General features: G+C 43.8%; 1 protein-coding gene across 5 annotated transcripts; it reads left to right on the top strand.

Moving 5' to 3' along the window:
* The first annotated feature begins 705 nt into the window (after positions 1 to 705).
* On the top strand, positions 706 to 14,050 carry PIGA (phosphatidylinositol glycan anchor biosynthesis class A). 5 transcript variants are annotated; one of them, XM_058658377.1, is made up of 6 exons: positions 706 to 1,052; positions 3,576 to 4,355; positions 8,893 to 9,025; positions 9,872 to 10,004; positions 10,149 to 10,355; positions 13,049 to 14,050. In XM_058658377.1, exons 2-6 carry the CDS (start codon positions 3,638 to 3,640, stop codon positions 13,313 to 13,315), a joined length of 1,458 nt encoding a protein of 485 aa, XP_058514360.1. In that variant the 5' UTR covers positions 706 to 1,052; positions 3,576 to 3,637; the 3' UTR covers positions 13,316 to 14,050. The 5 variants fall into 5 exon arrangements, with proteins under 5 accessions (XP_058514360.1, XP_058514362.1, XP_058514363.1 ...); XM_058658379.1 differs by having other exon boundaries at positions 712 to 1,052; positions 3,576 to 3,656; XM_036497788.2 differs by lacking the exon at positions 706 to 1,052 and adding an exon at positions 1,498 to 1,706.
* The last annotated feature ends 1,995 nt before the right edge of the window (positions 14,051 to 16,045 follow it).

The raw sequence follows: 16,045 nt of genomic DNA, 5'->3' as shown, positions 1-16,045 counted from the left end.
TTTTTAGGAAACAGCCCTAAATGAATACCTTAGCATAATATTTAACCTACTGTTGATGGAGTCATGCACCCATGTGAGATTGTGAACACCTGAGAGGGAGAAGCACGATTTTTTAGCCTTTGAATTCTCAGAGCCTAGAGAAGAGGTTGAAGAATGAATACTCAGTGTCAAAGCATTACCAAGCATTCTCTGTGGCAGCTGGGGCAAGGCCCCAGTAGTGAGCTGAAACCTTCAGACAGGAGGAGGCCTAGCACAGGCTCCACAGGGGTGCTGGTGGTGCTGGCTGGTGCTGGCTCTCAGAAAAAAATGGCTCCTGAAAGCACTCGAATGGCAGGGCTGGGGATCTGCAAGTACCAACGGTAAGGGTGGATGATCCTTAGATGATTCGCACTGAGTGGGAGTTGATTACTGCAAATGAGATTCCCACCCCTCCCACACACAGCATCCCGTAGTGTAAGATGCCCAGTTAAATGTGCATTTCAGATAAACAACAAATAGTCTGTGCTGAAGACTGCAGTATTTGATATCATGTTACAATTTATTTGTTGTTTATCTTAAATCCGAAGTTGCCATATTTATTTAGTTGGACTTTTTGGTGGATTTTTATTGCATCTGGCAATCCTATCAGACTGTTAACTACTAGCTGTGAGGCCGATGATGATGTTAACTACTAGCTGTGAGGCCAAAATGCCACCCCGATCTTGCCTTTCAATAGCCTCCTCACTCAAATGTCTCTCCAACAGTAAGCAGGCAAGAGCATCGATTTCCAGAAAAGAGACGCTGTAACTAGGCAACCGAAATGTGAACTCGCCATACCTTCCGTAACGTCCAAGAGACCTGCGCAAGGGCGCGCTGACGTTAACATCCCGCGCTGAAGGGTGGGGCGAACGAATGTCGTTGATGCACGTGATCCCAGTGACTTGTTGTGATTGGCTGTCTTGGGGGCGCGGCGCTCGGGCGCGGATGACCCGGATTGGTGCTTCGAGGCGGCCGGGTGGGACTCCGGCGGCAGCCGCGGGAGGTCCGGACACTGGCGGCCATGGGACTTGGCGGTAAGTACGCGCCCGGCCTCTCCGCTCCTGGACTCTGTCGCTTCCGCATGGGGCAGCGCTGGCCGGTGGCTGCGCGGCGGGCGAGGGGCGGGGGACGCCGACCCGGCGTGTGGCCCCGAAGTCGACCCGGAGGCTCGCCGAAGTCGAGTGGGGCTGAGGGGCTTGTGGGCAGCCGCCCGGGAGCGGGTGGGGCTGGGGGCTCGGCCCGCCGGCTTCGGCCCCACGCCCACTCGCTGCCAGTTTTCCGCTTTGGGCCTGGCCGGCCTCGGCCGTGTTACCCCCTCCTTGGCCCTGGCGCTCCCCAGAGACTTCTAGGAAAGCGAAGGTTGGGCAGTGCTTAGGGGTCCCCGGAAGGACCGAGCCTCTGCTGCTGGGGAGTGTCGGGACTGGGTGGCCCAGGAGATGAATTCTACAGTCCTGTCCTGTTTGCCCCTGAAGGGGCTGGTGAGGACCTGAGCTGGGCTCCTGAGCTTGTGCGGTTTCTCATTTGCGCAGTGAGGGGAATATTCAGTTCTCCAGCCCTCTCTTCGGCCTTACAGTCTGGGATTGTGCGGTCTTCCGAACTCTCACGGCATAAAGGGTGGCAGGAGCGACAAGCTGAGTGGGGCAGGCAGACACTGCCCAGAACATCGCAGGTTCTTGAGAAAACTTCAGGTGATTTTACTTGGTTCATTACTGTTTTAGTTATCAGTTGTCTTTTAAAAATGAAATAGAACTGTTTGCTTTTAGGTAACAAGTGACAGTAAGCTACTATTAAGATACTTCAAAGTGCAAACTTTAGGTGTTTGGATATTTGGTGATGTTGGGTATTCATTCATGAACCCAGTGCTTCTGAGTATATTTAAAATACACACAGATTTGTGCGAGAGAACAGATAAGACTTCGCACGCACAATTAGTTTGTGTTTTCGGAGTTGACAGGTGCAATCTGAAAGGCAGAGCTTGCCCATTGCCACGTGGAGTTTCTGGAGTGCATTTGTAAAGCTGACAAGGATTCTTGCAGCTCTCTAAGTCTCTCTTTAGCTTGAAAGGTCTAGGAATCTGTAATGGTACTGACCGATGAGTGAGCCCTGCAGGTTGTGAGGACTTGAGGGAGCCCTTGAGGCGGAGAAAGTGGCCCCCATCCAGCTCCTTGCTAGTTTGCCCTTTAGCTGCGGACTCCGCACTGAAGGGGGTGGGGAGCCTCTGGTCAGTGAAGGAAGGGGAAGCAGTGTGTTGCTTCCTTTACTTCTCTGCTGGAAGGCCAAGAAGCGATTGCTGTGACCTGGAGGCAGGAAGGGGACACTGCACCCTCAGCAGGTGTGCTGGGGACACATTGGAAAAGGTGCGCTTGCTAAAACAGTGTCCTTTGGCATAAAGTACAGAGCTAATCCCAGGAGGTGTTGAGGAAATTGCCTGGGTGACTAAGCTGTAAAGCAGAGGTCAGCAGACTTTGTAGAGAACGTGAGGGTAAATATTTTAGGCTCTGTGGGTCATGTGGCCTCTGTGGCAGCCACGCCACAGGTGTAGCACGCAAGTAGCAGTTCACATAAATGCTTGGCCAAGTGTGTTCCTGTAAAACTATTTAGCAAGCCAGCAAGAGACCAGTATAATTAGGTTGGAATCCTGGCCTGTTTCAGTTATCCTTTATACTCAATCACTCCAGAATTTCACATGTGAAGCAGAGGGGAAGATGGTTACTGTCCGTCGGGCTGTGAAGTGCTGGGCTCAGCTCGTGGTTCCGCTGCTGGTGCAGCGTGTGCTCACTATCGAGCTTGTGTTACACTGGCCAGCCGGCTAGAGACTGGACCCAGGGGAAAATCTAGATGGCAAAGGCTCTGCCTGTGGGTGTGTTTGTCTCACAGCCCATCTCTCTGCACCTGTCTCCCCACCCCATCCCTCTAACCTAATAGTTGGACCTGTTAACACGATAGATTACAGCATTTAGGAGCAGGCAAGTGGAAGCCATGGGTATTTTTCACGGTTGAGGTAGAAAAAAAATCTACATGATTTCCACCAGGTCTTGGCGGTTAGACCAGGTCCAGACCTGCATATGGAACAGACCAGCACATTGCTACTTCTTAGTAGCTGAGGGATCGCAGCCAGGTAAGCTCTTTAAGCTTCAGACGTTATTAGATGGAGTGACTATCGTAAGATACGAAAAACTCCTCTCACACAGTTCCTGATAGATAGGCTGCACTTAGTAGAAGCTGCTGAAGTGATGGTAAGTGTCCAAGAGAAATGCGTATAGGGTGTGTATATTTAGTTACTGGTTTGTTAGCATGACAAACGCATCTACCGCTGCTACTAAATAAGTAGCAGACTTATTGAAAATTATGTGCAGCAGTATTTTAGGGCAAAATAAAGACATAGAATCCAGTTTTAGTTGACACGTAGTAAGTGCTAGTAAATGGTGTCAAATGAGTGAAGTGAGGACACACTTGTTTATTTGCGGAAGGAAAGCTCTTTTACGTACACATGGAAGTTTTCACTCTGGACTGTGCTTTGTCTTGGAACTGAGATATCCTGTTTTGCTCTTTTTCAGGTGATAGAGGACGTATATCCTTACAGGGTTGCTCTAAGAACTGATGCCTACTCCATCTCAGCATGGCCTGTCGAGGAAGAGGTGGGCTGGAGCAGCCTGCCTCAGCTGCGCTCTCCCCTGGTAGCTCTGCAAGTGTCCCCACTTCTCAAACCTGTACTCATTGTATATGCATGGTGTCTGACTTTTTCTACCCAAATATGGGAGGTGTGGAAAGCCACATTTACCAGCTCTCTCAGTGCCTGATTGAAAGAGGGCACAAGGTCATAGTTGTTACCCACGCTTATGAAACTCGGAAAGGTGTCCGTTACCTCACTAATGGCCTCAAAGTCTATTACTTGCCGCTGAAAGTCATGTACAACCAGTCTACAGCCACAACCCTCTTTCACAGTCTGCCACTGCTCAGGTACATATTTGTTCGGGAGAGAGTCACGATCATCCATTCACATAGTTCTTTTTCTGCCATGGCTCATGATGCTCTCTTCCACGCCAAGACAATGGGGCTCCAGACAGTCTTCACGGACCATTCCCTTTTCGGATTTGCTGATGTCAGCTCGGTGCTTACAAACAAGCTTCTAACTGTGTCTCTTTGTGACACAAACCACATCATTTGTGTCTCCTTTACTAGTAAGGAAAATACTGTGCTAAGAGCAGCACTGAATCCTGAAATAGTATCCGTCATTCCTAATGCAGTAGATCCTACTGACTTCACTCCAGACCCATTAAAAAGGCATGATAGTGTAATAACTGTTATTGTTGTCAGCAGATTGGTTTACAGAAAAGGTAATGAAATGATAGCTGTCATTGCAGACTTTAACTTGTAGAAAGCTACTGAATATTTGTGTATAATGATTGCTTGGCTTTTAATTCTGTCTTATGCTTTTATAAGTATTTCTACATTAAATAAACCAAAGAAAGGTCTACTATGGGTATCCGAGAAGAGAAATGTTTAGAATTATGGTGAATGCTGCCCCTCATCTCTGTGTCCTCATGGCTACTGACACATCAGACAGTGACCTGACTCCGTTTTCATCCATCGGGTCTTTTTCAAAATTCCCACGGCCCTACCCAAGTGGTGGGCAGGCAGGGGCACCACCCACCTTGTGCGATTCGCTGTCTGTAGAAGTCTGAGCTTTTCATTGCACAAGTTTTGAAAATGAAAAGCACAAAGTTGTAAAACTAAAGTCAGCTGTTAATTGTATTTTTTCCAGGTGACCCGAATGAACATTTTGATTTATAGCTTCCTTGTCTTTTTAATGCATGCGTCTGTATACTCAAAATGGATGAGTTTGTGTTGCATATTATAGTTGTGTAGCTTGCGTGTTTCATCTGATTGTATAAGACATTAATAACTTACTGGCAGGTCAATGCTGAAAAAAGGCTCTCCCATCGCATGGCAGAGGACAGTTGCTGTCTCTGCAACTCCGTGTTTGCACGTGTGTGCCCTAGGAACAGTGCATACCTGCTGAGGGCTCTCGTGGTTTTGTTTTTTTTTTTTTAAGATTTATTCATTTTATTACAGCCAGATATACACAGAGGAGGAGAGACAGAGAGGAAGATCTTCCGTCCGATGATTCACTCCCCAAGTGAATGCAACGGGCCAATGCGCCGATCTGAATCCGGGAACCTGGAATCTCTTCCGGGTCTCCCACACGGGTGCAGGGTCCCAATGCATTGGGCCGTCCTCAACTGCTTTCCCAGGCCACAAGCAGGGAGCTGGATGGGAAGTGGAGTTGCTGGGATTAGAACCGGCGCCCATATGGGATCCCGGGTCTTTCAAGGCGAGGACTTTAGCCGCTAGGCCACGCCGCCGGGCCCGCTCTCGTGCTTTTATAGCCTCTCATATCTCATGGGCTCAATTGCTAAAGGACATCTGGTTATTGAAAACATACGAATGGTCTTCTGAATGCTATTTGACGAACCCCTCTAATCATCAAAACTGTTATTTCAAGTAGGGAATGATTTTAAAAAATAACTCAGAAGCCCATGAGCGCTTTGAATTTAACTTGATACCCTGACACACCCGGAGTTGCCAGCGACCGGAAATAGGGCTGCAGGCTTTGCCCGGTGGCTTGCCTGCTCCAGCTACATCAGCTACCATTGGCACTTTTTTTGAGGGGCGATAGAAACCTGAAAGTGAATAATGCAGCGTGCTTCTGGATTTTTAGTTTATTTACTGTTATTTTCAGTGGTTTAAAATTCCCGATAACTGATCAGAACCTTTTTGTCTTGTCTTTATTGGATATTTCAAACCATTCAGCTGATTTTTTTAAATAGAAACTCATACGTTGATGGGATACTGAATTAAATTGCCTAGTACAGTGACAGAGACAATAGGCACCAAACAAATTCGTGAAGAGCTGCAGCTGAATGTTGGTAAACGTGACAGTGATGTGCCAGTGAACTGGGCAGTGGCCCCCAATCAAGATACAAGCCTTGGTGAGAGAGTTTACATGTGGCATGTGAAGCCTTGGTTGAACAAGGAGTTTGTTACGTGGATGTTGAGGCAAGGACTTCAACTGAAATATGTTTTGGAGTAATGACAGTGATGTGCTTCCATTTAGTGAAGAGGTAATGAACCAGCAAGCTGAATTATGAATCCCTCTAGATATTGGTGATGTATTTGTTGTACCTTAGAAAATATGTGTTGTTGATTTGTTAATAGCGTGCTTTGTGAACTAGCTAGTTAAGAAAGATTATGATGTGTGTGTGTTTGAGGATCAACAAAATTAACTACTTACATAAACCTGGTACATTTATGTCCCCATTGTACCGTTTTAACCAGCTGAGGTAGCCACCAAAGCTTGGTTAGAGCCTTGCCTGTTCTCAGGTCAATACTCAACAAGTATTTGTTGAGCTCTCTCTGTATGCTGGAAGGTGTACACCCCTGTGAAACGTATCAAATGAGTAGTTGGATTAATGGTCCGTTATTAACAAACATCAATTTCCTCAGGAGGTGTTCATTGGACTAGATATCAAAGGCCCACTGGAATGGACTAAGTAAGAGAAGACACATCCCAATTCTGCCGTCCAGGTGCCCTGACTGTTTGTTTCTGAGTTCTCTTCTCCCCAGCCTGTTGTGTCCTCTGTCAGGGTTTTCCGGCCCTCTGTGCGTGCGCACATACCCCCCACTTCCTGGTCTAGTGATAATGATAACTCATTTGTATTCTGCAGTTGATATAACCTGTGCATGATACAGTACCTCACATGACCCTCCTAACAGCTATAGGGTAGATGTTACCTGCATGTAACAGAGAAACTTGAGTCTCAGGGTAAGTAACTCGCCCAGGTTACACAGTAAGTAACACATATGACAAGCCTGAATCCAGCGCTTCTGGAGGCCTGTTGTCCCCCTAGCCCCGGGCCGCCTGTTGTGCTAGATTCAGGTCAGAAGTCTCCTTAAGATACTGATACTGAACTCTAAAAGCAGTGTGAAATGGGGATTGTCCTTGTCTGTGTTGTGTGAATGCGGCAGTTGAAAGCCCTTTGGTATGCTCCATATGTCAGACTCTTTCTAGACACACCAGAATAATTTTCTTTTCATGGTGAGATGGGAAACCTTGTGTTCTTAGAATACTGAATATTAAACAGTTCTGTTTCTTACCAGGTGCCTGTTAGGATTAAGTGACTTAGTGTTTGTAAAGCCCATTGCCTAACATAGTAAGCATTCAGTAATGTTAACTGCCATCAGCTGTCATGGTTATTGATCTGTGAAGGCTTTGTTTGAAGAATAGGCTTTGTATTAGAAAGGGAGAAAGATGGAAGGGAGGAAAGAAAACATGAAGGAATTGAAATGTTAATTCATAAAGCCACTCTCTGTGGTTTATCTAGAAATCCAGTCTGTAGACTTGGTAATAAGATTTGAAACTAAGGTTTTATTGAGAAGTCTCAGAAGTTGTATGTGAATTTATTTTTAGTATATGTGGTTGTATTTTGGCTCTATCAGCAGGGTTTACTTAATGGTTATGCCTTGTGCTGTTTAATAAATGTGACCACATATTTCCTGAGGTATTTACATATAAGAAAATGGATTCATTTGTTAAAGATTTATTTATTTGACAGGGAGAGAGAGAGAGAGAGATCTTCCAAATGGCCAGAGCTGGGCCCAAAGCCAAGAGCCCGGAACTCCATCCGGGTCTCCATGTGGATGGCAGAGACCCCACACTTGGGCCGCTCGCCACTGCTTTCCCAGGCACATTAGCAGGCAACTGGATTGGAAACAGTGCCTGGGACTCAGACCTGCCTTCCGATGTGAGATGCCAGCATTGCAAGTGGCGGTTTTAACCTGGTGTGCCATGATGCACCCCTGTTTGTATCCTGACAGTTGTGTGTCTGCTACCTTCATTTCATTTCATCTGGGGGAAGTGTACTGTGGCTGGTTTGGGTGGTCAGGTCGTTTGCTGGTATTGTAGTGTTCACTACAAAATTCTCTGTACAAACTATATTTGGAGCAAAGCTGAGGCAACAGACTGCTGCTTAGTCCTTTGCTGTGACAGGAAGTGGCATCACAGAGTGATAGAATTTTATAGTGGAAAGAGACCTTGGACCTTCAATGCGTGGGTTAATCTGTTTTATAGACCAACAGAATTTCCCATGGTCAAAGGGCTCACGTAAAAACCTTGACATCCTGTCAGCTGGGCCACTTTGCAGCAAGCTTACCCAAACTTTAGCCACCTTCAGTACCCTTCGGAAGCAGGGATGTGTAAAGAAGAATTTGTTGAAATGAAACAAAACTCTATATTTTAGGTGTGTGGAAGGTAGCAATACATGTCAAGGTCTGCATCTTCAAGAAATGCAATCTTTTTTAAAAAGATTGATTTTATTTGATAGGTATAGTTACAGAGAGAGAAGAGAGAGGGGAATAGACGGGGAGAGAGTGAGAGGTTCCCCAAATGGCCACAGACATCAGCTGGGGCCGAGCTGGATTGAGCCCAGAGCTGCTGCTTGTTTCGCACATGGATGCAGGGGCGCAAGTGCTTGGGTTCATCTGCTGCTGCTTTCCCAAGTGCATTATCAAGGAACAGGATTGAAAGTGGAACAGCCAGGAATAGAACTGGCGCCTATATGGAATACTCATACTGCAGGCAGCAGCTTAACGCACCACACCACGGTGCCAGACCTCAAAACTGCAGCTCTTCTGGGACCACTGGCAGGTTGTGAAGAGTTCCACTGTCCTGGGAAAGTTTAAAGAGTTACTTGGTCCACTTGAAGGAGGGCATAGCTAATACTTTTCAAAATGACAAGATTCTCAGTTCTGATGGTTTTTTTTTTCTTCAGAAGTTTAATATGTCCAACATTGAGATTTATTTTATATTTTCAGGGACAGATTTGCTTAGTGGCATAATACCTGAACTCTGTCAGAAATATCCTGATTTGCATTTCATGATCGGAGGAGAGGGGCCAAAGAGAATTATTTTGGAGGAAGTACGGGAAAGATACCAGCTACATGACAGGTACTGATGAATTCCATGCTGTGTTGGGTGAGAATTACCTACATTTGGGCTTGCCTACCTGTGCCTTGGATTTGCTGTCTCCTACACAGCATTGGTACAAAATGAATTCAAGGCTTAAGTGTCAAAAATTTGAGAGAACCTCGTTAAAGGGTTCAGAATTTATTTTTTTCTCTTCACACCATGTTGTTTGACTTGAGGGCTGGTTTTTTGAGGCACCATAGAAAACACAAAAAATTGGTTATTTAACTAACATGACTCAAGGCCTGTAAATTGCTTTGCACACACAGTGTGTGTAAGTGAAGCATTAGTTTTAAAGGGACCGTTCATTGGATGTTTAGAACTAAGGTACTTTAACCATAGTTCAAGTTCAGTTGAGATTCCCTCTTAGCAAGCATATGCCAAGATAGAGTCCAACATCTTATAGTCCAGTCAAGTCCAACTACTTATTGGGGAGACCCTCTCTGGTCTGAGGGCAGAACCAGCAGAGTATCATCCGGATCAAATGGGGGGAGGGTGTGGGGAGAATCCCAGTTCCTATGAAATTACAACACAATGTAATTAATGAATAAATTTAATAAAAAAGAAAGAACTAAGGTACTTTAACAACTTTATCATGTAGTGTGTTTAGTTATACAAACCAGTTTTAGAGGGTGGAATTTGATATGTACACCGAAAGTTAGAAATATTTGTTCTAACAGTGTTTGTTGTCGTTTTTGGATCCTGTTGAGGTGGAGAGCACTAGCAAGAGTAAGAATGCAGACGGGAGCAGCAGTGTGCTTCTCATCTTGAGCTCCTTTCTAGCTTGGTTTTTCACTCCTTTCTTCCCCTCTCATTTTCAAAAATCAGGGTGCATCTTTTGGGAGCTTTAGAACACAAGGACGTTAGAAACGTCTTAGTGCAAGGACACATTTTTCTGAATACCTCTCTCACGGAAGCGTTCTGCATGGCGATTGTGGAAGCAGCCAGTTGCGGTTTACAGGTAAAGAGCTTTGAGGGTTTGCAATGTTGGGGTTTCTGTGTTTGTATTTTAAAACTTAATGTCTTTCCTTTTTGATAATTTGTTTTGTTTTGTTTTCCTGTGATTTGATTATGGAGGATCGTGTGTTCTTTGTTCCTTTGTCAGGTTGTGAGTACCAGGGTTGGTGGAATCCCTGAGGTCCTTCCCGAAGATCTCATTATTTTATGTGAGCCTTCAGTAAAATCTTTGTGTGATGGATTAGAAAAAGCTATTCTCCAATTCAAGTCAGGGTTACTGCGAGCTCCAGAAGAGATCCACAACCTAGTAAAGACGTTCTACACCTGGAGGGATGTTGCAGAGAGAACTGAAAGGGTAGGTCAACTGCTCAGAAGAGACTGGGCTTTTAGGCTATTCGCATACAAGTTCAGTATTTCTGCTTTGGCTTAAATTTATAAATTCTATATGAAAGAAACACACTATTACTCAAGGTGCACATGCTGGGCTAAGTTTCCAGTGAAATCATTGAATTTGCTACCTAAGTGTAACAATAATGCAATCTTAATTCCCTTATTAAACTGGATATAAGGATATTACAAAGTTTTCTAGAAATCACAGCAGTTGAGAAGCAAAATTTGTATTAAAATCTGCTCTCAGGTTTTCTTTAGGCTGTTTGTCATTCTAAAGTATAAAGACCTACTAACAAATACACGAGTGTTTCTGTTGCGGTAACTTTTGACACGCAAATATTTAATTCAGGGTATTTTCTGAACCTTAGGAGTATGTAGTCGTAGGAGATGCTTTCTGATTTGGAGATAGGGACTTCATGAGGGCTTCTCAGCTTAGTCCACAAGTCTTTCTTCTGGCTTGTCTGCCTTGTGCCTTGATCTGGCTTATTAGTAAGTAGAAGTCATGAATCAGAAGGACCGCCAAGTGAAACACAGGAGGTCGGAGCTCAGTGCTTTACAGCAAGTGTCATTGTGTTCAGTAAGAAGTGTCTAGCCTAGAATGGATAGCAAGATGGAGCTGAGGAAAGAAGGGCGCTTTATCCTAAGGCCTTCTTACTTGGTATATGTATAATTGCCAGGGCATAATATGAGCCCTATTTTAATAGAAGTTCTAAAAATGATCATATACAATGTATTTTCCACTGAAACATGTAATATTCAAATAGACATTTATTTGACAGGGAGAGTTCCCATCTGCTGGTTCATTCCCAGAGTGGCCCAAGCCGAGGGCCAAGGTTTCCCATGTGGCTAGCCCGAACCTGCTCCTGAGCCTCACTGCTGCCTGCCAGGCTTTGCCCTGCTGGGAAGCTGGTGTTAGGAGCCAGAGTTGGCACATGAACCCAGCCATTACCTGATGGTATGCAGGCATCTTAACCTCTGGGCTAACCCCCTGATCTCCAGTCAGTCGTATTTGATAGACATAGCTCTAAGACATTCTGGCCTTCTAGAAGTCTTGTAGGACCTCCATCCATATTGAAGTAGCTAGCTTCTTTGGCAGTTGGAGTGTGGCAGGGTTCCTTTGATGGCCTTTTCAATCTTCCTCGCTTGCTGGCCTCCGTAACCTGCCTAGATTATAGCGCGCCCTTGAGGGCGGAGAGGGAATTGCGGTATGACTGGCAGATACTTGGCTAGGTACTTTTTTGGGGTGATAACTTCCTTGATCTCTACCTTGGTTGAGAACACAGCAGCTATAAATTGTGACATGACCTCCTTGGATAACAAAATATGATCCTCAGAAGCCTGAGCTAGTGTAAGTAATTTGGAGCAAAGAACTGAGGTGACAGTTTGCCAGCATATATTACTGGAGCTAATTAGAATTTGTTCTGTAACCACATGTTTTCTTTTAGCTATGCTTAACATAATAGTAAAACATGTGTATGTATGGTTTTCTAATACTGGTCATTTATAATACATGTTTAGGAAAAAAATAAATTGTCTATAGCACTTTGTCACCCCTAACCATCCTCTCCAGCAGTGATTGTTCCTATCACTTAAAATAATGAATTAATTGACCTGACGTAAAATTGGAAAAGCAGATCAGTTTGAAGTTGCTCTTTTAACTCTAGGCCATTTTGATCTTCAGCTCCTTTCAGTTTAACCATGCTATTCAGAAAATTGATTGCAAAATTAAATTGGACTTCCTACCGTAAACTTTCTATTTCAATTAAAATTTGTCAATCTCTGTGTAGTTTGATTGACGTGATTGTGTTCAGAATGTCCTCAGGGCAGAAGAGCTAGAGTTAAAAAAAACCTCCCATCCCTTGAAAGGCCATTGCTCTGTAGATGTTGGCACTGTATGTTTTAACTGTCTTGAATTTGAACAGGAATGACTTTCCAGGTCTGATAACTGAGACTTAGCACAAAATACTCAGCTCTGATTAAAAACAGCTTCTGACCCATTTGATTAAGCGGTTATGCTTACAACTTTGTTGTTTTGTTTTGTTTTCTTAGTGTTTTGTAACACTGAGGCATGTTTAAAACACAAGCTGTGTACTGCTGAGCCTCAGGTGAACCTGATTGCATTGGGCGGAGTCTGAGCTCTACCGTCTGTAAGAACTTAGCCCGTCTTCCTCCCCTTTTATATTGATGTCCATGATTTCTGTCTAGCCTCAGCCAGCTGGTGAAAGAAGCGCCTGTGCCCCAGAAGCCCATTAGCTTATAGTGCTCTGGTTCTGCTTTCATGACTGCCAGGTGCCAGCGAGCTTTGGTCCAACCCGGGCAGGCCTCTGGAAAGGGAAGTCACTGCTGAATGAAGCTCCGCCCTTGTGGTGGTGAGAACTGCAGAAACTGTTGTGACTGCCTGTGACAGAATTCCGGCAGTTGCCTAAAGCTGGCGGTGCTCCTAGGGGAGAGATGTGACTTATTCGTTATGGTACAGCACGTAGCCCTGGGTGTAGCCCAGATGAAGTACTCAAGTAAGCATTGAATCAAATGGCAATACTTACTGTGATTACAGCAACAAAACAGGAACAACTTGATTGCTTTTGTTTCTAAGATGTTGGGGGTCGGTGTGGGTTGTCAGTCAGGGTCCTTATTTCTCGCCCTTCTTTCTTGTACCAGGTGTATGACCGGGTGGCTGGGGAGGCTGTGTTGCCCATCGACAAACGGCTGGACAGGCTCATCTCTTGCTGCGGCCCAGTAACAGGCTACATTTTTGCCTTATTGGCTGTGTTCAGCCTTCTCTTCCTCATTCTCCTGAGATGGATAACTCCAGATTCCGTCATTGATGTTGCAGTAGATGCCACGGGGCCAAAGAGCTCGTGGACTCTGCAGCATCCTCGCAGAGCAAAACTGGATGAGGATGATGGCAAGTCTGAAACCAGGTAGAAGAGAACCAGCGCTGTAAAGATCTGAAAATTTTGTAATAGTTGAAAGAAGATTATATTGAAAATGACCTTGCGTTTTTGTTTTTTAAGTTAAGTTAGTAAGTTATGCTACCTCTGTATCATTCAATGTTTTATTTTGAGGAAAGATAGAAACTTATGCAATTCCTGAGTGAACAAACTCCTTGCACTTACTTACAATTTAGGAGAGAAGATTTAAGCCACTCAGGTATGAAATTTTTCAGATTACTGAAATCCTTCTAGCAGAAATGTTTTAACCTTATATTTTGAGAGCTTTGGGTGCTGAAGGGCCAAACGTTTTCTGGGCACTTTTTGGCCAGTTTTTAATGTCAGTCCATTAATCAACACTCACCAAATGTTTACAAGTTTTCTTTTGGAAAGTACAACAGCTACATGAACTATTTTAAATCATATTCACAGATATTTGTTATTAACTTTTTAAGTCATGCTCTTGCACATCCGTTGGGTCTACTCAGTAAGTGTTGCGTGCATGTAAATAGCAGGGTTCTGAAGTAACACGGTCTCTTAGCTACCAGCGTGTTCTGAGCACCTGCTATGTATAGCATGTCAAACTAGGCACTTCCGCCATGAAGGACAAGGGGTACATCTGTTCTTTATCATTCAAATGGCTTCCTTCATCGTGTCACAGTTGACACGATATGATAAAATGCTCAACATGCCAAAAAGGCTCATGCTAATTTAATGCCAAGAAGAAAAACACCGCCAGCATACTCCAAGTACTTCATCCCACTGTGTTCTCCTAGTGGGATCTTCATCTTCCTGTTACTTTGCGAGGATCCTTTTTGCTTTTTAAATACTAGGGACCGATATCACTGTTGATAGTACAGAGAAACTTTCCACATTTTCAGTGCATAATTTAGTCCTCTGTGAATGCCTTCGTGTTTCCTGACTAGAATGTACGAGGTGTGCCGTCTCTAAACCAGCTGCTACCTTGTCCTTTCGATGTGTCACTACCCTTCACTGATATCTAACAAGCATTGTCAGTGTGCAAAAGGCTTTACTCCCCACTGTGGTATTTATAGCAAACTGACTCTGAAAATGTCAGGAACACGGTCCCTGTTTGGGTGCTGGTGTTATCTAGTCCTTTCCCAGAGCCCTGGGGTTCTAACCCCAGCTTATCCATATGGTGTGTAGTAGTAGTTCTTCCGACTCTCTAAGTCTGTGTGAGAGTGACTGTGAACGCGGCAAGGCGCTGGAGCAAGGCTGTCAGTATTGACTCTACAGGATTTTCTAGAGACATCACTCACAAAGCTGCTTTGGAAAAAGCATCAATATGCCTATTAGCTGGTTGCCACTGTTACAAAAAAAAAGTGTTTTGTTCATATTAAAGCGCAAATGCAAGCGTGTAACTTTTCAAATGTAGATGTTAGGGTTTCTTTTGCTGGAGAAAAATGAACACAGCATTTCAGTTTTACTGGGATTTGTGTACGTAAAAACCGCTCTGTAGGTGTGAGGCCGATAAAAGCCAGTATTCATGGCAAAAGGGACAAACATTTGGTTTTGTTTATTCTACTCCGCAATTTTTAAAGGTACCACACTTTTTTGTACTTTTTCTTCTTAAATTTTCCAGAATTGTCATTTAATTCTTAAATTCTCTTTATTGAAGATGGAAATAGAATTTGGAGTTAATTACCTTTGCATGTAAAATAGAAAATTTACAAGTTAAAATTGTTTTTCTTATTTTTAAAATAAATATAGGTAAATATATATCATACTTAAATCTTCATTTTCAGCTTTCCTGGATACCTAACTTGTAACTGACAGTATTACACTGATCAGTGTGTCAAACATGTTGTTCTACCCTGCTATTTAACATTTATTGAAAAGTAAGCAATGATAAAGAATTTATGAAAAATAATATTGTGTTTCTTTTGGTGTTAGGAAAAGTTACACATGTAAAATTGATTTGTTAAACATACTATATGTCTAAAAATAAAGAACTGAACGGCATTTTGACAGTTTGCTTTATGAACTGATTTTTTTTTTTAAATCACTGGATCCTCACCCTCTCAGTTGCTTTCGTCCTCCATGAAATCTGATGTGTTGATTGGCCTGTTGGTAAAACAGGAAATGTTCGGAAGGTGACAAATTATTGTCATCTTTAGTTTCTGTGGTTTTTTTTTTTTAAGATTTTTAAAAATTTTTATTGGAAAGGCAGATTTACACAGAGAAAGAGAGATCTTTCATTCACTGGTTCACTCCCAAAGTGGCCACAGTGGCTGGAGCTGAGCTGATCTGAACCAGGAGCCAGAAGATTCCAGATCCCCCACATGGGTGCAAGGAGCTGGATGGGAAGTAGAGCAGCAGGGATACAAGCCGACCCAGTATGGGATCCCAGCGCATGCAAGGCAAGGAATTAGCCACTAGGCTAAGGTGCCAGGCCCATGTCATCTTTTTTTTAAAATGATATATTTATTGTCCATATCAAGAGAACTCACCTTAAAAATGGATGAATCATTTATTTTATTTTTATTTTTAACATTTTATTATTATTATCATTTTATGATACAGTTCCATATTCCCTTATCCCCTCCCCAATTTTCCCCCACCCCCACCTAGTTCCTCTATATCATTACTAACATATAGTTCTTCATACACAGCCATATGTCCATCATTGCGGGCATGGACAATGGCAGGAGTCCAGCATCCTATTGTCAAGATAGAGTAAACAGTTTCATTGTAAGTCCATCTT

This window comes from Ochotona princeps, chromosome X, assembly GCF_030435755.1.
Source record: "Ochotona princeps isolate mOchPri1 chromosome X, mOchPri1.hap1, whole genome shotgun sequence".
In the NCBI taxonomy this organism is placed as follows: domain Eukaryota; kingdom Metazoa; phylum Chordata; class Mammalia; order Lagomorpha; family Ochotonidae; genus Ochotona; species Ochotona princeps.
The sequence above is the reverse complement of the archived record's forward strand: the minus strand, read 5'-3'. Positions and strand labels throughout refer to the sequence as shown.